General features: G+C 37.0%; 1 protein-coding gene across 1 annotated transcript; it reads right to left on the bottom strand.

Moving 5' to 3' along the window:
- Positions 1 to 10080: 10080 nt before the first annotated feature.
- LOC101413631 (olfactory receptor 8B8-like) lies at positions 10081 to 11131 on the bottom strand. The gene has a single exon (XM_004475957.3). It carries the CDS (start codon positions 11129 to 11131, stop codon positions 10193 to 10195), a length of 939 nt encoding a protein of 312 aa, XP_004476014.1. The 3' UTR covers positions 10081 to 10192.
- Positions 11132 to 24722: the final 13591 nt, after the last annotated feature.

Raw genomic sequence — 24722 nt, 5'->3', positions numbered from 1 at the left:
TGTTGGAGTCGATGGACCCGAGGGTATCGGGAATGAAAGATAAAGAAAGATTGGGTTCAGGGGATCTGCAAGCATTGAAGCCTCAAGCTCATCAGACAAGTTTATTAATCTCAGGGGCTTCTTTATATACCCCAAGCAATTGTGAGAACCAGCAACTATTCTAGCTAACTATTCCCATTACCTCATTCTAAATAACACAGTGCACAGTGGATAAGATAGTTACCAAAGCTCATGTTCTATTATATTATTGAAACAAATATACTCATTAATCTTGTTGCCCGGGTTACCTGAGATATCAAGTCTGGGTTCTGCTGGAATGTTGTTTCCCAGAGAGATTAGCCACCTGCACGTATATCTCTACGGACAGCATGACCCAGTGGTCAGAAAGTAACTTGCTTCCATGGAAACAACATGCCTTTGTTTCCCACACTGCCATAACCTATTGAATGTACTGGTGGGGAGGGTAAAATACAATGTAAACTATAATCCATGTGGTGCAGCAGTGCTCCAGAATGTATTCACCAAATGCAATGAATGTGCCACAATGTTAATTTGGGCAGAGTGGGGTAGGATGTGTGGGGTATATGGGAACCTCTTACATTTTTTAATGTAACATTTTTTTGTAATTCATATATCTTCAAAAATACAATTTAAAAATGGGGTGGGGGTGGAGAGTGGGTATATGGGAAACTCTTTTTTTAAATTATTTGTTTTTATTTATTTCTCTCCCCTTCCACCCCCCCCCCCCCCGGGTTGTCTGTTCTCTGTGTCTATTTGAAGCTTGTTCTTCTTTGTCCACTTCTGTTATTGTCAGCGACGTGGGAATCTGTGTTTCTTTTTGTTGTGCCAGTTCTCCATGTGTGCAGCGCCATTCTTGGGCAGGCTGCACTTTCTTTCATGCTGGACGGCTCTCCTTATGGGGTGTCCTCCTTGTGCATGGGGCTTCCTTATGCAGGGACGCCTCTGTGTGGCACAGCACTCCTTGCATACATCAGCACGGTGAATGGGCCAGCTCCACGTGGGTCAAGGAGGCCCGGGGTTTGAACTGCAGACTTCTCATGTGGTAGACGGACCCCCTAACCACTGGGCCAAGTCCGCTTCCCTATGGGAAACTCTTATGTGCTTTTTTTGTTTTTTTAGTTTAACTAATTTTTTAAAATTTATTGAAGTATATCACTCATACATAAACATACATAAACAATAAGTGAAGAGTAATATTTGTGAGCTTACAGAACAAACATATATAACATCATGCAGGAATCTCATAACTCACAAATAACATGCATTGCTGTTAAAACTTTTTTAAAAAAATTTAACTGCTTTTATTGTTTTTCTCTATTTTTTTTTAAATGTTACATTCAAACAATATAAGAGGTCCCCATATACTCTCCACCCCTCTCACCCCACTCCTCCCACATCAACAAACTCTTTCATCATCTTGGGACATTGCATTTGGTGAATACATTTTTGAGCACTGCTGCACTACACGGATAGTGGTTTACATTGTAGTTTACACTCTCCCCCAGTCCACCCAGTGGGCCATGGCAGGACATAACAATGTCCAGCATCTGTCCCTGCAGTACCACCCAGGACAACTCCAAGTCCTGAAATGCCCCCACATCACATCCTTTTTCCCTGTCCCTACCCTCAGCAGTTATCATGGTCACTTTCTCCACATCAATGCTACAATTTCTTCCATTACTAATCACAACAGTTCCATAGTAGAATATCAGTAAGTCCACTCTAATCCATTCTCTATTCCTCCATCCTGTAGACCCTGGGAAGGTTATGTCACTCCACCTCTATATTGAGAGGGGACTTAGATTCCACATGGATGATGGAAGTAATCCTCCTGCTTGCAGTTGACTCATGCTTTTTAATGTAATGTTTTGTGTGATCTCTTGACTTTGAAAAAAGATAATTAAAAAATTTTTTTTTAAATATTTTAAGAAGAGAAAAAAAAATTTCAACAGCTGGCAGCCATCTCCAGAGAGGGTAAGATCATTTCATTACTTAAAGGCCCTGCCAAAGTTATCCTAAAGCAGAGCCAGGTGGGGCCCTGAGGCCTTGTTACAATGGGCGTTTATGGCCTGGCACATGGTTTATCCCTACAGGAGCTCACTTATGTGTGACTAGTGAAAGACTGAAGAAGGACAGGAGTGTCCGTCAGGACTGAGTTGAGATATACTCCAGTGGATCTACTCAGATGCCACCCTTACAGAAACTGACACCTCTGGCTGAGTCCCAAACAAGCCACTCTGGACCCAGTGCCTTAGTTATTTTTGAGGGAAGCCCTAAACACAAGTCAAATCTATTAGCCCTGTTGGCAACAGCCCCCAGTGTAAATCAAGCCTTGTAGGCACTCACCACCTTAAAAAATACAAAACGCAATTCTCCACTTGGTATTCAAGACAACAGCCTGCCTTTCCTACTCAGAACAACTTGGCAATATGTTTCTTAGTGAAATTCATTCCCTGAGAGCCCCAGCTGAGCTGCCTACAACTGAATTAGGGCAACTGTACTGGCAGCTGTGCCAAGGAGGGCCTCTTAATTGAATCATCTCTGACAAGCCTCTTAAGTTTTTCAGACTCTCTTTGAGGCTGAAATGGCACAGCAGTATACCTGCTAGGACAAACAAGCTCCAGATCTTCATCAATGGCCAATCCCCTGCTGGCCTTAGGAAACTAACATTGTTTTAGCTTGCAAAATGCTGCTGGGAGCAAAATATCACAAGTGTCTTGGCTTTTCCAGTGGGAATTTATTGGGTTAAAAGCTTATAGTTCTGAGGCTATGAAAGAATCCAAATCAAAGCATCATCAGAGGTGCTTTCTCACCAAACTACAGCTGTGGGCAATCAGGCACATGGCAGGTTACAATGGCAGCTTCTAGCTCCAAGCTCACTTTCTCCCCAGGCTGAAGCTGTGGGTGATCAGGCACATGTGGGCATCCACTCATCTACCCCCTTTCCTCTGGGTCTCCTTGCTTCTGGCTAAAGTAATTAGGGTATGTTAATGATTCTCAGCAGAGTTGTAACACCTACTCTCCATTGGACTTGCCCAGGACAACTAACAAAAGGATGATGATGGACAACGCCCATCCCCCAAAGCAGAGTATCTGCAATGGCAAGCAAGACAGTTCAATCCATTTGCCTCATGGGATCTAAGTAACCTCATATTCAGAAACAGTGTGGGCATTACCATCCCAAAATCCTCAAGACTGAGTAGTGAACAAACCAAAGGTGGAAATGCAATTATGAACTAAAGTAGAGTTATGATTATTCTAACAATGAAAGAACATGTGCCACTGATATAAAGGCAGTGGTCACAAAAAGTTCTGAGCATAGGAAGAGGGAAGAATAGGTGTAACATGGGGCATTTCTGAGCATTGGAATTGTCGTGCATGACATTGCAATGATGAATACAGGCCATTATACATTTTATCAAAAGCTATAAAATTGTACAGTGCAAAATGTAAACTGTAATGTTAACTATAGACCATGCTTATTAGCAGTGCTTCAATATATGTTCATCAATTGTAACAAATGTAGCACACTAATGAAAGATGTTAATGGGGTAAAGTGTGGGAGGGGAAAGAGGTGGGGTATATGGGAATCCAATATATATATACTTTTTATTATTTCTTCCCCCCCCCCAACCCCCCAGTTCTCTGCTCTCTTTGTCCATTTGCTGTGCGTTCTTCTGTGTCTGCTTATATTCTTGTCAGTAGCACCAGGAATCTATGTCTCTTTTTGTTGCGTCATCTTGCTGCATCAGCTCTCATATGTGTGGCACCACTCCTAGGCAGGCTGCACTTTTTTTGTGCTCGGTGGCTCTCCTTACAGGGCACACTCCTTGCGTGTGGGGCTCCCTATACTCCTTGAGCGCATCAGCACTACACATGGGCCAGCTCATCACCCGGGTCAGGAGGACCTGGGTTTGAACGCTGGACCTCCCATGTGGTAGGCGGACACTCTATCCATTGAGCCAATCCACTATATATTTGATGTAACATTTATGCAATCTAAAGTTTTCTTAAAAATTAAAAAATATGTAAATTTAAAGGAAGTTTAAAGGATAGAGTAGACTAGTGCCCTCAAGAAGCATTGTAACTACAGTACCAAAAGAAGGTACAATTTTAATATTATAATGTTTTATTATTAAGAATTTATATTTGCTTGCTTGAATATTTTAGTCATTCTAAATAAGATTTTTTGCTTATCATCTATTTCCAGGCAAATTTATTTTGTAAGTGTAAAACATAAACCATTGATTTTGCTGAATAATTATATATAAGCAAAAAGATTCCAGTAGATGCACATTAAATAGCCACAGTTAGAGAATCAGTCAAATAACTGTGAATAAAATTGACATTTGGAGAAAAAAAGCTTACATAATACAATGAATGTATTTCTTCATTAAGTAGAAAGTTCAGATGCTTTCCAGGATTCACATCAAGCCTGACTAAGCATTTCCAATGATGCTACCAAATCCTTATTTCTCTCAAATGTCTTCTTGGCTCTGCTTCATCAATGCAGTTTCCAATCTAAACAGATTTCCACTATGGTCACAGGATGAGCATTGATAGGTCCAATGGCTGCCAGCCTCTCTCAGGCAAGGATGAACACCTAAAAAGCATCATCACCAGATGCCTCAGTTTGGTAGGCCTTATTACTACAACCGGAAAGTTCCAATTTGTCACAAAGATTCAAAAGCACCACTGTGACTGTCCTTCAAAATCTGTGGTTAAGATTGTGAACTTTGTGGACTTACTGATATTCTATTCATGAACTATTGTGATTAGTAATTGAAGAAAATGTGGCATTGGTGTGGAGAAAGTGGCCATGGTGGCTGCTGGGTGTGGGGAATGGAAGGAAGAGATGAGATGTGGAAGCGTTTTCGGGACTTGGAGTTGTCCTGGGTGGTGCTGCAGGGACAATTACCGGACATTGTAGGGCCTCCCATGGCCCACTGGATGGAACGTGGGAGAGAGTGGGCTATGATGTGAACCACTGACCATGAGGCGCAGTGATGCTCAGAGATGTATTCACCAAATGCAATGCATGTATCATGATGATGGAGGAGAATGTTGCTATGGGGGGAGTAGTGGGGTGAGGGGGGTGAGGGGTATATGGGGACCTCATATTTTTTTAATGTAATATTAAAAAATGAATTAAAAAAACAGAAAAATAAAAAATAGAAAAATAAAAAATTTAAGATAGTGAAGTTTGCAATATGTGTGTTATGTTCGGCAGTAAGAAAATTAAAATTTTTCGATATATACCATATTGTGAATTTAAAGTACATTCTTGAAACAGATTTGTTATTATTTTATTTTTTCTTAGAAAATATTAGCAAATACAGTGCCATCTTAATTCTTAATAAAAATTGTTGCTTGCTTCTATGGCAATCTTTTCAGATTTATTCAAATAAATAGCAAAGGGATGAGAATTCTTAATATTATAACCACAACACTTTAAAACTCACCAACAATAAGAGATATTGGGAGCAAAGGTAATATAATTAAATATTTTGAAAATAACTCAAATGTTTATAACAATTGAGATTATATTTAAATCATACAGAAACCCTTCCCCTTGATGAAAAATTTAATGTTTAACCAATTTGGAACCAAATTTAACTTTTTAATTTTAGATATTTCAAAATTACAAAGAAGTCCTAGTTTGCAGGAACCATGTGCAATAATAGAGCAATCACATTGCAATTAGCCTAGATGCCACAAAAAGGACACATCAGCTGGAAACAGAGAAATGTTTGATATGGGGAGACTGAGACTGGGGCTTCTGCCTGGAGCAGGGACCATCAGCATCCCTATCCTGGCTGGATCACTAGACTACAGCACGTAAGACCGCACACTGCTGAAAATCACACCTTCAGCAGACCAATGGGTTATTGTCCATGATGGGTGCTGTCCTACTCTGCATGTGACTGTTGTAGTTGACATTAAATTGTTGGAGCATATTTTTGGTTTGGCTATTGATAGGGCAAAGTGCCTTGTTTTCTCATTGTTCTTGCTGCCTTCTGAAGCATTATAAATGCTGGCATATCAGATTTCCCCTACTCTTGACCTCCCAGAAAACCTTTTCTGGGCGACAGCCTGTCAGAGCAATCAGACTAGAATTCATATGTACCTGGCAAAACTGGCCCAGATTCAGTACCTCAACTTCAGTCCCATTTGCCCTGCAGCTCCTAATTAGGGGTGAAGAATGAAGGAGGAAGAATGACAACTTTGAGTAGAAGAACCTAAAATCTTTTAAAGTAATAAGGTAACCCGGTATATGTAAAATCAAAGGTTCAATAATATTTCAGTTCCTTGATTTTGGAATTAACTTGCTTAATAAACTGGCACCATTCCATAATCACCAATGTAATAGGTGCCAGAGTTTGCTAACTTGATGTTTCCCTGAAAGTTAAACTTGGAGATATTTCTTAAGTTAATGTTACTTAATCTCCTTAAAACAAAGTCATAATCAATGTAATTCATTTCACATATAAAACATTTATATGCCTTGACATATGTTAATATGGAGTTGAATTTAAGTAAAACAAAGCTTTTCCAATTTAAATTGTTTATTGAATACATAGACCATACCAAGAGGATAAAATATATATATATATGGTAAATATCAATATCTTTATATATACCAATTTATAAATAAAATAGTTCCAAACATCCACTAGTTATAATTAAGCTTATATAGTCAAATTTTTTATATCTACTTTTCTTATTACATTAACTTCAACAATACTAATTTTGAAGTCAAATGATTTTATTTATTAATATTATAAGTTGCAATTTAATGTAAAACAATGTAAGTGATAATATTTGCAAGGTCAATAAAGAATGTAAGTTCAACCTGTAAAATAAACCTGTTGACTTAACAGACCTGAGCCAGGCTATTTGCTGATTTACACTCCACTAGGGAGTGCTAGTCAATACAATATAGTACTCAATGACAAGATGTATTCTATGTGTGCCATTCAAAAGACATTTTTAGTTCATTTCCAATAATTTAAGATGATGATTATAGACCTTAGTTTGTCATTTTGTAAACATGTGAAATTTTAAAATATGTGCTTTTTAGCAAAATCCAAATCAAACAATTTTAAACTGTCCCCCAGGCATTTTAATGGGTGTAGACAAAAAGTATAGTAGATATTATGCATCAAATTCTGATTTGAGAATTTGTATATCATACAAAATAAAAAGATGTAGAAATCAAATGTACATTTTAAAAGTATATATCCCCATAGGACAAGGTTACTTTCATAATATATTTGTTTGGTATTGAACAGACATTCTTCCTTTGCAAAGAGGAACCCTTGTTATATGGCTGGGATAACAGAGAACTTTGATATTTTATCTGGCACTGTGGTCTATAGCCAAGTATATATATCACTGTGCAATATTTCATCACAAGCCTTATGAATTCCAGAATATTTATGAAGAAAAAGGAAAATATTACTTGTAAAATAATACTTTCAGAGATACATGGAGAAGTTGATAAAATTTAAATTCTTGACATGACAAAACATCAGCTGAATAATGCAATAAAACATCGGCATTCACAAAAACTATCTAAATCTTCATTATTGGTGGGGTTTGAAGAAGGTGGGCAGAGCAGTGACCTTCACTTGCTCTCATATATCCTCAAAAACAAACTAGTCCGAAAAGGGAGGCTATTCCTTTACAGATTTGAAACAAAAAACCCAGCATGAGAACCATTACTAAAAGACCGCTCACAAAATCTAGAGTTGTTATGATTGTACCATGTATACGTTTGTCAACTCCTTCCGTGTTTTAATGAATTTTAAGTAATACAACACTTGAGAGAAGAGTCTTTTGTAAGTTTTTTCAGAGAAAGCCAAGAAGGGATGAACTGGTCAGACAGCATCCCAGTCTTACCTTGGCTGGGAGAGACAGACGTATAGAAAAAGAAATTGGAAGGGAGCACTATCTTTAGACAGGATATGAGGAATACAGGTCAGGTTGGGGCCTCCTTGAAATGAAGATGAGTTTGGAGTTGAGAACGGGGCCTGCCAGGTTACACTGAAATGTGAAAAAAGTCATTAGAGTGAATATATTAGAAAGAAAGATGAAAGATGCAAAAGAAGACTAGGGTGAAGTGATGAGCTGCTGCAGAAAGAGCAGCAAAGACATGACAATGAAAGCAGCACTACAGCAGCACCACTGGTTCTTTAACTGACTGAATCCAAATTTCCACAGCTTGGAAGGACACCAGTCAGGTAGATTAAGGGAAACCTTGACTCAGTTCTCTCAACTTCAGAGATTCTACTCATAAACGAGTCCAAACCAAATAATAGCATCTTCAAAGATCCTATTTACAAATTGGTTTGCACCCAGAGCAACGTTGATTAAGACTGGTATACGTATTTACAGGAGGTCAGGAATCAATTCCCAACAGACCAGATTAAGGATCATTAGGGTAGTCATTGTATGACCGTATTTTCCAAAGAAAAATAATGTTGGATAGAATAGAGAAGATGTCAAAATTTTGTTTGAAAAATGTTTCTTTCACATTATAATTGCTACTCCAGGTGCGTTTGTACTTTTATCACTTAAAATCCATATGGGAATAATAGATGAAAGCTAACAAAACCAGGTGTTATTTAGTTGTCTTTGAAGTCCTCCAGCAGTGTGGATTAAACATTTCCTTAACATCCAATAACCAAAACCATCATCCTACTCAAAGAAATCCTGCAATCTCCATAATCTTTCTAGGGGACTCTATAAGGAAGAGGGCAGGAGTGGTAGGGGGCTTTAATTTCCCATCATTTTAAGTTTTAAATTCTATGTTCAGTTGTGTTAACTACTCACTATTTGAGTAATTTGAGTATTATAGTTGCTATATCTTTTTACCTGATTCTCAATAATGTAACCAGAGCTTTATCTCCTTCATTCTGTAAAACACTACTGATGATGTATACCCATTGTGAACTATAAGTTTTATCAAAGCTTTATGAACAATTGTAATATAATGACAGCATGATGCAACAGAGGATGCAAATTCAGACTGAAATGTTTCTCTAACCCCACAATGACTGTTGCAACCCAAGGACTTCTCATTATTGACCATCTGTCTCTTTGGGTCCTGGCCTAAATTCATGTTGCTGGTTGCCCGTTTCTCTCATCCCCATATTCTCAGAAATACAAGCAGCATGAAACATTCAAATTTTTTTTTTATATTACTTTGAAGAAAAAGCCAGTTTCTGTTTGAGCAGATAGTCTCTAAACTATACTAACCCTATAAGTCTCTTTATTTCCACAAAAGGAAATATCAAACTGCTTTCATGAACAAAAGTAGCAAAACTCGTTAAAGAAATTCATGACTCCTACTTGAACAAAGCATATTCAACTTTCAAAATAGAAATAATTCCTCATATTTTATGTCTAATTATATAAAAATAATAAAATTAAATTAGAAGCAATGTACCCAAGAAAGCACATTACACTTGAATTCAGGACCCTAGAGTTTACAGTAGGATTTTCCTTGAGAAGCTGTGTAACATTGTAAAAATCATTAACCTCTATGGGTTTCACTTTCCTATCCAAGCAATAAACAAGATTAAGCATCTATTATGGATTTATATAGTATAAATAAATAATAATTTTCAAAAGACGCTTACTTCATAGTATTCCATCAGTAAAGGAGGGGTACTGTTCACAGTCTCTATGGAATCAACTATCTCTGTATAACACTGTCATTTGAAGGAGACATACATCTGCTTAGTGAGCAAGGAAAGACAGGAGTGGAAACCTACTGTTTGAGTCATGCATCCAATGACAAATTCCAACTTCCAGTCCTCTCCAGTGATAAAATGTCACCCTAGTATTACTTTATTCAGTCATTGTAGAACCATTCATCATATTCCAGGGGAAATAAATTCCAACTGGCAATGAAAAAAACATATAATAAACTCCTTCATTAAAGATATTGTCAAGTAGGGAAACAGAAGGAGAACAAATTGGGGAAATGGTGAGGAAAATAAGAAGATATCCTCCAGCAGTATGAGAAATAATTTTATTAAAAGAAGGCTCAAATTCATTTCTTCATAACAATAAAGAAATAGGACAAGAAGGCTGCCACCAAATATGTTGTGGATAAGCATACTGAAACTGCCTGTCCCAAAAAAAAGTGCAGAGGGGATCCTCTTTATGATTGAAAATATTTCCTACACAGAGTTTTTCTCAGGGCAAGCTTAACATCTTTATTCCTCAAGCTGTAGATTAAGGGATTCATCATGGGAACCACAATGGTGTAAAAGACAGAAGAGATTTTTCCTTCATTCATAGACCTGGAAGAAGATGGCTGGAGATACATAAATGAACATGATCCAAAGAATAGAGAAATAGCAATTATGTGGGAACTGCAGGTGCTGAATGCTTTGGACCTGCCCTCAGTGGAACTGATGTGAAGGATGCTACAGAGAATGAAACCATAAGAGATAAAGATGGTGACACTGGGTATGACGACGTTGATCCCACCCACAATGAACACCACCAGCTCATTGATGTAGGTGCTCGTGCAGGAGAGCTGGAGTATGGGGAGGATGTCACAGAAATAATGATTGATGGTGTTGGCATCACAGAAGGTCAGTCTCAGCATGCATCCTGTGTGGGCCATAGCACCAGAAAATGCTACAAAGTATGAACCAAAAATAAGTTTGACACAGACTTTAGGGGACATGGCAATGTTGTACAAGAGTGGATTACAGATGGCCACGTAACGATCATAGGCCATTGATGTCAGCACATAGCACTCTGAGATGACAAAAAAACAGAAAAAGAATAGCTGGGCCATACATCCGTGATAGGAGATAGTATTCTTCTTTGATAAGAAGTTGATCAGCATTTTGGGTGTAAAAACAGAAGAATAACAGAGGTCAGTGAAAGACAAGTTAAAAAGGAAAAAGTACATGGGTGTGTGAAGGTGGGAATTCAGCCCAATTAGAGTTATCAAGCCTAGGTTTCCCAGCATGGTGAACATATACAGTGAAAGAAATAGGAAGAAGAGTGGGAGTTGGAGATCTGGTTGTTCTGTTAGTCCCACCAGAATGAATTCAGTCACAACAGAGCCATTTCCAGGAGACATTCTGGTCTGGGGGATCTGTGGGATAAGAAAAAAGGGTTACATCAGAGGGCAACCCAGATCTTCCCACAAGGAAGGCATATAAATTGGGACTGTATGACTAGCTCATCCTGGACAACAGAATATGTCTTTACCACTATCATGATACTGAGTGACAATTACTTCTTCTGACTACAGTCTTAAACCAAATATAGCCAAGAGCAACACCAAGTTAGCCTATAGATTAAGGCCAGCTCTGCCAGGCAAAAACATGACTGATGGAAAAAAATAAGGGAGAAGGACCAGACAGAATCTTTTTCCCTCATACCATCATCTCTTCATTCACCTGAGCCCTACTCTCACCAGTGTATCAGGTGGCACAGGCCCTGGCACCCTGGATCTGGCCTATCATGCAGGTTAGATCCTGCCAGGGTGTGAGCCATAAACAATGTCAGATACAAATTAAGGGAGCAAAGTCTAGTAGAGGTCTGAACCTGCCCCGTGTCCTAGTAAAAACAATAAATAAATCTACAAGAGTGAGTTTGCCTCCATAAAGATGGATCTTACACAATGAGAAAGGGAAATCCTGAGTCCCTTTATGTCTTCTAACATTGTCTACTGGCCCTAAAACAATTTCTTCCAACATTTTTACTTGAGTGACAGGATCATAAAATGGGGGGGGGGGGGGGGCAGCATGTTTCAATCCCTAGATGTCCTTCTCAAAGTAAGGTGAATTTAATATAAATAAAATTCAGGAACTCACCTTTTTAAGCCAGAACAGCTCTGAGCTTCATCTTCAGTTTTATTTACCCCTGTAGTCATGGAAGGGAAAATTCTAACCCTGAGACTTTGATATCTTTGATTCTAAGAATATGCAGAACAGACTTTATTTCCAACATGCCCTGGAAATTTTTCTGATACAGTACACAATTTCTGATTTTAACTTTGAGCTCCCTGAAGTGCCGGAGAAAAAATAATGAACATTCTTTAGTAAAGGTGCAGAAGATTTAATGTTGGTTTAATAATTTCATGCAATTGGTTATAAACAGGTTAGGAATTTGCTCAGACTTTTCCCCAGAGAAAAGATTCTTGTGAAATGATGGGATTGTAATTAAACCCTAGACCATGATATGTCTTCAGTTCTTTAGGGATGCAATATTTTACTTCACACTAGGGACTTTACTTCCCTCACTTTGGAGCTAAAATGGGACTCTCATATCTCTAACATTTTCATCTCGCAAGGGAAATCCGTCTGTTGCATTGTTTTCTTTGCTTCATTATTCCCATTTCCTAAGGAGTTTGTCCACGTGCTTCTGTCAACAGGCTCCTATTGTTTATTTTTTGAAAAAAATAATTTTCATTTAAATGAAAAGACATTTAGTTTTAAGCATTACCAATACCACAGATCATTTCAAGGATGATAAGAATCTCTGAACTGGAATCTAATGGGAAGATCTGCATTATTATAAGGGCATCCTTGGAACAGTTGTATTTTAAAAAACAGCAAGAAATTTGTTCTCCAAACATAATTTAAATGAACATATCCTTAAACCTGCATGCATAGTTTTGTGGTTTTTCACATTTTTTTATCAATTTTATTGAAATGTATTCATAAACCATACAACCCATCTAAAATATACAGTCAATGACATTTGGTATAATAAGAGTTGTACATTCATCTCTGTAAGTAAAATTAGAATACTTTCATTACTCAAAAAAGAAAAACACTGTACACATCTCAATCCTTTTTCCACAAACCAATAACTAATTTCCTTTAAAGTTCCTTCAGTCAGAATTTTGTCAATTGGCCAATATTAGCTACAGGAAAGGTGGCAAAATGAGCATTTCTCATTTTTAACCTCCACTATGAAAAGGGGAATCTGGCATAGTGCAGTAGTGGGAGTACGAGCACTGTCTGTAACAACAAAACAGGTGGTGAGATATGTTTGTAATAGAAAATTATGTTTACTCACTTTAGGTGTTTAATATATTTAATATTTGTTGTAAGGCAAATTTGAAATTTTAAGCATTAAATCAACTAATCTACCTTGAGGTCAATTCATCATATAAATATATGCATGTGTACATGAGCAATGAATATATGCATGTATCTGTATGTATTTACAAACACATTGTTTATATACTTATTTATAAATAGTGGGGGGGCATCAGGGTACACTTATAGAGAAGGTTTCCTTATTAGTAAAAAAAAAAAAAGCATTATTCTCTCTTAATCTTTTCAAACTGCCCATAAAAAGGAATACCTCCAAACACAAAATAATGACTTGTTCTACCATAGTGATGATTTTGTTGTTGGTAGTGGCAACCCTTAACAGAAAGAGATAGAACAGACAATTTGGGCACAGAATTTCTGATGTGTAAGAATAAAGATTAAGCATTCTGAAATTTCAATTTTAGGTTTCATTTGGAAGCTTCTTTGCTATCTTTCTCATTTACAATCTTCTCAATATATCATATACCCTGCTAGATTCATTGAATTAGGTAAGAAAATGGAAATTCATGTTGCAGCCTATTGGATAAGACTATAAAGTCAAGGGAAATCAATTGTATTAATTACATTTCTAAATCACCCTGTTAACTCCAAAACTGCCTGTGGCATTAAAAAAAAAAAAGACAACTAAGCTCCCTTCATGGGTATCCTTGCACCAATCCTGTCTCTCCATCTCAATGAGATATTGACTGTAGGCATGCAAAGAAGTGGAAAAATTTAGCTCATAATTAGGAAAAATCATTCTGTAGACATGTACCCAGAAATTACACATATGCTACAGTTAGTGTCAAGGAAAATAAAACAACTATTCACAATCAATCCCATTTGGTTAAGGATATAGAGGAATGAAAGAGCATGCTGGGCAGAGAAATGAAAGAGGTAAAAAGAACACAATTAGAATTTCAGGAGATGAAAACTATCATATCTGAAAAAAATTCACTGAATGGAATTAAAGGTAGTTTGCATGATGCAAAAAATATTATAAAAAATGAATAGAGCTGTGAGAAAACCTCAAGTGGTGTAGTATATGTATTCTTGGAATCTCAAAAGAAGGGGGTAAGTAAAAATACCTTAATAGTAAGAATTTTAAAGATTTGATGAAAATTATAAACTTACAGATTCAAGAATATCAAAGAACACCATGCAGAAGAAACATAAGGAAACCTTCTCCAAAATACATGACATTAAATTATTTAAAATCAGCAATAAAGGTAATATATATATATATAGCTACCAGAGGAAAATAAGACACTTCCCTTACAGAAAAAAAAAGACTAGGATAACAAGGGACGTTTTATAAAAAATGTAATTCAGTGGTCAATGGAGAAATAGAATTAACTTACCAAAAGAAAAAGAAACTTTCGATTGTTAACCTAGGTTACTATACACAGTGAATTTATCTTGAACAATTAAAAATAAACATTTTTATATACATTAAAACTAAAAATTATAACTAGTCCCTATAGCATAGACAAAATATAATTATTTAGAGAGAAATGGAATATTTTCCTTGCATCGACTGTCAAATTTTCAAAAATCCTGAGGTGATAACATTTGAATGAGTGAATTCCATGATACTTAGATATGTTTTAAATATAAATCTGAGAGAAGCGTAAAGAGTAGAATAAACTGGTGCCCTTAAATAACCATACAATTAGAATACCAAAAGGACATGTAGTTTTAAAATTATAAATCGTTTTTCTTTTTTAAATAATTTGTTCCCTATTTTGACATTTTCGTTAGTTGTAAATTAGAATTTTTGCTTATTAACTTTTCCAGTCAAAACATAATTTGTCGGTATAAGCCATTGTTCATGCTAAGTAATGCAACATAATAGAAGCAAATACTTATACATAGCGGCACATTTCACCATCACACTTAGAAAGCTGTCAAATTATTCTTAACAAAGCTGACATTTTAAGAAATATAACTTAGATAAAAAAATGAAAAATTATGTTCTTTGATTTAAATGGAAATTTCAAATGTTGCCTTGGTTTCAAATGAAGAAGCCCGACCCAGCATTTAAGATAATGTGATAAAGGCCTAATCTCTTGTGATCCATTTCTTGCCCTACTTGCTCAGTGCAAAATCTATTCTAACCAGATTTTCCACTTGTTTTCATAGATGCCACTGACAGGACATTAGCTGCCAGCTTCTTTCAGGCAAGGGCGAACAAGTGAAAAGCATTGTCACTAAAGGCCACAATTTCAGTGGGCCCGATTATTAAGATCAGAAAGGGCCACTTGGGGAGCAGACTTGGCCCAATGGATAGGGCGTCCATCCATGGTTCAAACCCTGGGTCTCCTTGACCCATGTGGACCTGGCCCATGTGCAGTGCTGATGTGCACAAGGAGTGCCCTGCCATGCAGGGGTGCCCTGTAAGGAGAGCTGCCCAGTGCGAAAGAAAGTGCAGCCTGCCCAAGAATGGCACCGCACACACGGAGTGCGGACATAGCAAGAAGACACAACAAACAGAAACACAGATTCCCGTGCCACTGACAACAACAGAAGTGGACAAAGAAGAACACGCAGAAAATGGACACAGAGAACAGACAACTGTCGGGGGCGGGGAGAGAAATAAATAAAAATAAATCTTAAAAAAAAAAGGGCCACTTCACTAAGACTCAAGAAGCACCAGTGTGAGTGTCCTACAAAATATTCAGTTAAGTAGAGAAATCTGTATCAGCAGGACCTGAGAACTGAGAAGTGAGAGTGGATGGCTTCTGTTTAGAAATAGGAAAATTTTAGTTTAGATGAGAAGGACAAATGGATTTTTTAAAAGGAAATAGACAAACTGAGATGATTAATTTTAAGGAATTATGATGGAATGTGTTGATACTCTATGAGATAGAAAAACAATAGGACACATTGAGGAAATTTGAGAAGAAAAGAATCTTTCTTATGTTGGAAAATTATTTCCCCAGTTTCCATTTGAAAAGTCAAGTATGAAAAAGCTGTTGTGTAGTGAAGAAGTAATAGTAAAATAGGTTTAGGTCCTGGACAGAGAAAAATGGTTAAAAGTGTGTATTCTTGGTGCCAATGTAAAATGGTTCAAGTAAAGGAAAAAAAGGAAGGAAAATACAAAAAACATGAGAAAATTCAGAGGGAAAAAATAGAGACTCCGTACTGCTATATCACCTCATATAGGGAATTTTATCCCCCAAATATTTTATGTACACTATTTAAACGAGTCTGTGTTAAGCTAAAATAGGCTATAAAAATATCATGGTAGAAAACCCTTGAAAGCATGGAAACATTTAGTATATAATTTTTCACACTAAATATGTCTTTTGATAAAAATTTCTCAAAAATGAAGAGTTTCACCAAAAATTGAAAAATATAGTGAGTACACCCAGACTACTTACCCTAATTTGGAGCAAACTGGATAAGTAACAACTTACTTATTTGGTATTGTTGGTCTAGATTATTGGGACCTAAACATCCACTGGTAAAGATAAAAATCCTGAATAAAGTATTCTATCAATATGTTACTTTATGACCTAGGTGAAGATGGCTTTGCTTTTTGCATTATTCTTTAAAATGTAAATATCTTTTTCATGAATTTTTCAATGTTTACATTATATGTGAAGTAAAACATGAAATTGAATATTTGTTACATACCATGTTAATGTAAATTACTTAAAACTCAGAAATACACCTCTTGTACTTAAATTTATTTTACATGACTTACATGATTATTTTTATTACATTAGATTTCCAAATAAAAATCTTCATATTCTTAATGAAAATTTGTGCTTGCTTCTAGAACATAAATTTTTTTTCATGTAATAAACTATTTTTAGAGATGTTTTAGATTACAGAAAAGTTCGAGCAAAAATATAGGGGGTTCCCACATACCCCACCCCCTCCCTTACTCTCATTTTCTCCAATTAATAACATAGTGCATTAGTGTAGTACATTTATTACAATTGATGAGCAAATATCGAAGCAATGCTGCAAAGCAAGGTCTATAGTTTACATCATGATTTATACTTTGCAATTATGGTTTTATGGATTTTGAAACAATGTATAATGGTCTGTATCCTTCATCGCAATATCATGTAGAACAACTCAAAAACCCTAAAAATGCCCTATGTTCCACCTATATTTCCTACCTTCCCCTCTCAGAATCTCTAGTAACCATTTTCTTTATATCAATGTTACAAGCTCTCCTATTACCACAATAATAAGGAGTCTGCTTTACTCCATGATTGCATTCCCCTCTTATGTTTGTTCACTCCTTAGTCTTGAGGATTTGGGGATGGTGATGCCCACTCTTCTTCAGACAGAGAGGAACTTAGATCTTATGAGGCAGATGGAAGGAACTGTTTTGCTTGCAGTTGTAGATATTCTTTGCTTTTCAGGATGGGGGTTGCCAACATCATCATTTCATTAGTTATCCTGGGCAAGTCCAATGAACTAGAGACAAGTTGGCTGCAACTCTGCTGAGATTCAGGCTCAACCAGCATATGAACAGATTAAAGACATATATTTAATGGGTATAGAGCTAAGAGCACCATGTACTGGCAGACGAAGGAGGTACAGGCAGTGGACTTGGCCCAATGGTTAGGGCATTCGTCTACCACATGGGAGGTCTGCGGTTCAAACCCTGGGCTTCCTTGACCCATGTGGAGCTGGCCCACATGCAGTGCTGATGAGTGCAAGGAGTGCCATGCCACACAGGGGTGTCTCCATGTAGGGGAGCCCCATGCACAAGAAGTGCGCCCTGTCAGGAAAGCCACCCAGTGCAAAAGAAAGTGCAGCCTGCCAAGGGATGGCACCACACACACGGAGAACTGAAACAAGATGATGCAACAAAAAGAAACACAGAGTCCCATGCTGCTGACAACAACAGAAGCGGACAAAGAAGACACAGCAAATAGACAGACAACCAGGGTGGGGTGTGTGGGGGGGGAGAGAACAGACAACCAGGGTGGGGTGGCGGGGGGGGAGAGAAGGGGAGAGAAATAAATAAATAAACAAATCTTTTTAAAAAATAAAAGTAAATACACAAGAGAGGCATTTTCAAGGCTTTACAACATCCTTCACCAAGGCTCTTGGACGCTAGGCCAAAACCCATTATTTGGTACAGGGACAAGATTTGAGCAACTAACAGGGACAGTCCTAAAGACCCATAACAGGCTGAACCAAGAATGAATGGACAGCAGTAACACACAACCTCCTGTCACTAAATCCCTATGAAAGTGAGAGAACTTGAGCATCTGAGTAAACTCGCCATCATAATCCAATGCCTAGACATCAGCAAAAAATTACAAGCTGTACCAAGAAAATGGAAGACATGGCCCAAGCAAAGGAATATATGAAAGTCCCAGATTAGACAAAGGATTTGAGACAACTAATCAAGGAAATTCATACAAATTTTCAAAATCAAATTAATGAGTTGAAAGACAATATGGCTAAATAAATAAAGGACATCAAAAAGACACAGAAGAGGCACAAAGAAAAATTTGAAAACTTGAAGAGAAACAGAGCTCACAGGAATGAAAGACATCATAGGTGAGATAAAAAAATTTTAAAACCACATTAGAGGCATAAAACAGCAGAAGCAAAATGATAGAAGAGAGAATAAGTGATGCAGAAGATAGAAACAGAGAGAGAAAAAATGGTAAAAGAAACTGAGAAGGGGATCAGGGAGTTGAATGATAACATGAAACACAAAATCATACATATCATGGAAGCTCCAGAAGGGGAAGAGAAGGGAAAAGGGTTACAAAGAATATTTGAGGAAATAATGTGGAATATTTCCCAATGCTCATGAAAGAAATAAACTTGTATGTCCAAGAAGTGCAGCCTACCCCTATCAGATTAAATCCAAATAGACATAGTCTATGCTATTCAGAATGTCAAATGCCAAAGACAAAGAGAAAATTCTGAGAGCATCAAGGAAGAAGCAAATCATCACATACAAGGCATGCCCAGGAAGACTTAGTGTAGATTTCTCATCAGAAACGATGGAGGTGAGAAGACATTGGTATGATACAGATAGGATGCTGAAAGAGAAAAACTGCCAGCCAAAAATTCTTTATCCAGCAAAATTATCCTTCAAATATGAAGGTGAGTTTAAAATATTCAAAATCAAATAGAAACAAAGAGAGTTCTTAATAAAGAGTTCACCTATGCAGAAAATATAAAAGGAAGCCTTACAACCTGAAAGAAAAACACAGGACAGAGAGGCTTGGAGGAGAGTATAGAAGACAAGAATAGCAGATAGCTAGCCAAAAGAGTGAAAATACTGATGAAAATAAGGTATGATTTATGAAAACCAAGGAATACATTGCAGAAGTAAACAATATATTTATAGTAATATCATTAAAGGTAAATGGATTAAAATTCCCAATCAAAAGTTAAAGGCCAACAGGATGGATAAAAACAACATAAGCCATCCATATGCTGCCTACAAGAGATTCAACTGAGACACAGGGATACAAACCAGCTGAAAAGTTGGTTTGAAAAAGATAATCCATGTAAACAGTAACCAAAAAAAGAACATAGGTAGCTATACTAATATCAGACAAAAGAGTTTTTAAATGCATACTGATATTCTATTCTGGAACTATTGTGATTAGTAATGGAAGAAAATGTAGCACTGATGTGGAGAAAGTGGCCATGGTAGCTGCTGAGGGTAGGGAGAAGGAAGAAGAGATATGATATGGGGGCATTTTCAGGACTTGGAGTTGTCCTGAGTGGTACTGCAGGGACAGATGCTAGACATTGTTATGTCCTGCCATGACTCACTGGGTGGACTGGGGGAGAGTGTAACCTACAATGTAAACCACTATCCATGTGGTGCAGCAGTGTTCCAAAATGTATTTACCAAATGCAGTGAATGTGCCACAATGATAAAAGAGGTTGTTGATATGGGACGAGTGGGGTGAGGAGGGTGGGTGGTATATGGGGACCTCATTTTTTAAATGTAACAAAAAAAAAGGCAAAAAAAAGGAATAAAGCTACTGGATATATTAAGCAAAAAAAAAAAAGTTATAAGATATACAGATATACAGAAGGCCATTATATATTAATAAAAAGGAATGTCTACCAGGAAAAATTAATAGTCATAAATATCTATACACCTAACCAGGTGCCCCAAAATATATGAGGCAAACCCTGGCAAAAATGAAGGAAGAAACAGACATCTCTACAATAGTAGATGGAGACTTCAACACACCACTCACATAATTAGATAGAACAATGAGATAGAAGATCAACAAGGAAAATGAGAAGTTGAACAATATGATAAATGAGCTAGACCTAACAGACATATACAGAATGATCCACCCAAACTCAGTGTGTTATACAGTACTTGAAAGTGCTCATGGCTCATGGCCATAAAGCATAAGTTACTTCCCTCACCACAGTCTATTTTCACATGTTGGAGTGGGATGGCTGCTGACGTCTGTGAGGCTTCAGGCTTCCTGGGTTCCTCCCGTCCTGGGGCTTGCTTCTCTTTCCCCTGTGTGCTTACTTTTTGGGGCTCCAGCATCAAACTCCATCATGAAAACACCAACATCAAAACCGCTCAACTCTGTCTATGCCATGCCTTTTATCTGTGAGTCCCCACTGACCAAAGGGTGGGGACTCAATGCCCTGCTGGCACAAGAGGTTTACATCATTACTTAATCAAGTAAACCTATGAATCCAATACAATCTAATATGTCCAGAGGAAAAGATCAGTTTACAAACATAATCCAATGTTTCTTTTTGGAATTCATCGATAATATCAAACTGCTACACTCCATCCTCTGAATTCCAAAAAGACATTACAATAGTAAAAGGAAAAACTTAAATCAGCTACAATGTAAGTACTTAATCATATCACAATCAATTTAAAGAAATACAATTTGTGCTGCGCAAAGTCCCATTTGCTATAGACCTCTGAAACTTACAAAACAATTCATCTTCTTCCAGTACACAAATGGACAGATAAAAGATAAACATTTTCATTACAATAAGGAGAAATTTGGAGGGAAACATGAGTCATAGTTTCTCTACACTTCAGTAGACCTGCAGGGAATCCCCTGTTTGATTTCAAAGTCTGGGAGTCATTCTTAAGATAATGGTTTCTTCTCCTTGGTGTCTTAAGGGAACCCACCCTCTACACATGCTTGCCCAATGGTCATTTTCTTGGTTCCACCCTCATCAAGCATCTGGGTGTTGACCAAGCTCCAGAACTCACCCTCCAAGAGTGTTGGGGTGATTGCAACACCTTACCCAATCTTTGGGTTAGAGTCCTATACCCCCCTAGTACAGTGAGGTGGAGAAAATATTTCCCTTAACCTTTGGCAAACCGGCTCAACCCAGTCAGAGCAACGAGTTGACCACCTGGCTTTCCCTACTTCTTGGGGGATAGGACCACCCCTCTCAGACCTATGGGGTGCTGACCTTAACTGCCATAATCCTTGGGGGATGTGCTCCACCCTCCTTTACCCTGGGGAGGCAAAACTTTCCCAGAACATTGGGTGAGAACATCCACTGTCTTCAACTGCTGATGTAAACTCACCCTCACGGTACACATGGGTGGGGCTCCTCTCTTGGCCCAAGGTGATGTCCTAATTCCAGATATCAGCTTCCATGGTTTTCCTCTTAAAGGTGTTTCTCCTTCAATCTCTCTTTTCCATGTCCTTTTTATTCCAGACAGTGTTTTTGTTCATACAGCTCTCTTAAATAACTTGTTGGTTTAGCATGCAAGAAACAGGGTTCCAAGCATCAGACAGTAAGATTTTCCACAAGTCTTTCTGAGATAACTGAATCTTCAATCCTGATTTACAAGTTCCAAGTTTAGTTAAGTCCTCCAATAGGGCACTTTCATCTGGGAACTTGATTTCCAGAAGCTTGGAATTTCCAGAATCAGTCTCTGTTTCATTTGTGCCTGACAGTTCAGTCCTCAGCATCTCTCTCTCATCTAGCATTTTGCTTTAAGCTGCAAGCAGAAGCCAAACTGCATTCTCTGAGTTCACTTTGGAAATTTCTTCAGCTAAATGCCTAGGCTCACCATTTTCAAATTCTTCCCTCCATAAAACACCATGAGTTAATCTTGCTAAGTTCTCTGCAACTTTAAAACGCAGATCACCTTTCCTCCAGTTTCCAATAATAGTTGCATCATTTACTTTTAAGGCATCATAAAAAGTCTCCTTAGTATCCATATTGCTATCAACAGTCTCTTCAAAGTGATCTAGGCCTTTTCCATCACTCATCTCACAATTTCTCCAAAAAATACCCCTTACCCATTTATAAAACCATTCCAGCATTTTGGTAATTGCAAAAGCACTTCCCCATTCCTGGTACCAAATTCTGTATTAGTCAGCAAAAGGGGTGCTGATGCAAAATACTGAAAGTGGTTAGTTTTTTATAAAGGGTATTTATTTGGGGTAGACGTTTACAGGCCATAAAGCATGTTACTTCTCTCATCAAAATCTATTTTCAAGTGTTGGAGCAAGATGGCTGCCAATGTCTGTTAGGATTCAGGCTTCCTAAGTTCTTCCCTTCCTGAGGCGTGTTTCTCTTTCCTCTATGTGGTTACTTCCTGGGGCTCCAGCGTCAAACTCCATCTCAAAACCCCAATATCAAAATCCCTCAGCTCTGTCCTGTGCCATGCCTTTGGTGGGTGGGGACTCAATGCCCTGCTGGCACTAGAGGTTTACATAATTACTTAATCAAGTAAACCTATGAATCCAGTATAATCTATATGTCCAGAGGAAAAGATCAGTTTACAAACATAATCCAATATTTCTTTTTGGAATTTATCAATCATATCAAACTCTTACCGGGGCCAAGCAAATGACCTGTGAAATGTTACAGTTCAACTTCACCAAGCACAGATGATTTCACAGAGGAATTCAATCAAATTCTCAAATTCTAGATAGGCCCAATGATCTACAAATTGTTTCAGAGTATAGACATGAAGCAAACTTACCAATTTCTTTTTATAGAGCAAGTGTTGCATTAATATGCAAACTTGAAAACAAACAGTACAAAAAACAAAACTATAGACCACTACTCCTTATCAATACAAATGCAAGACTACTAAATACCATATTAGCAAACAAAAACTCACACAAAACAATAAAATAATATAACTTGATTACGTAGGATTTATACCAGTAATTCAATATTGATTCAGTGTTAGGAAATTCACTAATATTATATATCAATTTAATAGGTCTAGGGAAAATACATGATTATCTTCATAGATAATAGATTAAAAAATGTTGAAAAGGCTTTTGACAAATTCAGACATATTCTTTTATTTCTTTCTTCATTAGTGAAACTGTAGGTTTAGAGAAAAATCATACAGAAAATACAGTTCCCATGCACCAGTCCTAATATTAACACCATTAATTAGTGTGATATATTTTTGAACATTGATGAAAGAAAATTATAATTATGCTTTTAAATATAGTCCATGATTTACATTAGAATTTACTTCTCTTACATAGCCCTATGTGTTTTTTTATCATTTTTATTCTAGTTACATATATACAATCAAAAATTTCCTCTTTTAACCACATTCATATATATATATATATATATATATATATATATGTATGTATGTATGTCAGAGTTGTTAGTTAGATTCACCGTGTTGTACTATCATCAAGACCATCCTTTACCAAACTCTTCCATAATCTCAACTAGGAATTCTGTACAATTTAAGCATAAACTCCCTTTTCCCTACCCTCAGCCTAGTTATCTACCTTCTACTTTCTGACTCTGTGAGTTTGTTCACAGACATGAAATAATTAGAACAATCAAGCATATTATTGATTAAAAAAACTTTCAAGAAAATAGAATTTTACAGAGTTTATGGATACTTTCCTAATATGATAAAATTAATACACTTTCATCCTAAAGCCAGACACTTACTTGATGGAGCAGCAGTAGAAGCATTTCTTTTAAAGTCAGGAGGAAGGCAAAGCTGTCTACTGCCTCCATTACGATCCATCATGCTAGAAGCATTATGCCATAAAATTATACAAGCAGTAATTAGACATTGTTGGGGGAATGTAAAATAAAGGAGCCATTTTGGAAAACCGTTTAGAAATTCCTCTAAAAGTTAAATGCAGAGATGAGCTATTTCATTCCTAGGTATAAACCCAAAAGAACTGAAAACATCTTCACAGAAAAACACATGCACACATATTCACAGTAGCATTATTCATAATAGTCAAAAAGCAGAAACATCTCAAAAGTCCATCAACTGATGTATGGATAAAAAGAATGTGCTATATCCATGCAAAGGAATAATATTCAGCCATTAAAAAGAATGAAGTGCTGAGACATGCTAAACACAGATGAACCTTGACAACATGCTCTGTGAAACAAGTCATGCAGAAAAGGCCACTTATCATCTTTTTACATTTATATGAAATGCCCATGGTAAGAATTAGTGGGTGACAAGAGCAGGGAGGCATGGGAATGAGGAAAGATAACTAATGGGCCCAGGGATTCTGATGGGGATGATGAAAATATTCTGTAATTATATAGTGATGATGGTTGAATATAGTAAAACTGAATCATATACATTAAAACTGTGCTTTTCATGGTTTATGAATATATCTTAATAAAATTGGTATCTATAGCATGCCA

The sequence above is a fragment of the Dasypus novemcinctus genome, chromosome 27 (genome assembly GCF_030445035.2).
Source record: "Dasypus novemcinctus isolate mDasNov1 chromosome 27, mDasNov1.1.hap2, whole genome shotgun sequence".
Lineage (NCBI taxonomy): Eukaryota > Metazoa > Chordata > Mammalia > Cingulata > Dasypodidae > Dasypus > Dasypus novemcinctus.
The sequence above is the reverse complement of the archived record's forward strand: the minus strand, read 5'-3'. Positions and strand labels throughout refer to the sequence as shown.

Bases quoted from the DNA above. Each gene is read 5' to 3' on its own strand.
- LOC101413631 (XM_004475957.3), bottom strand. From the start codon at position 11,131: ATGTCTCCTGGAAATGGCTCTGTTGTGACTGAATTCATTCTGGTGGGA.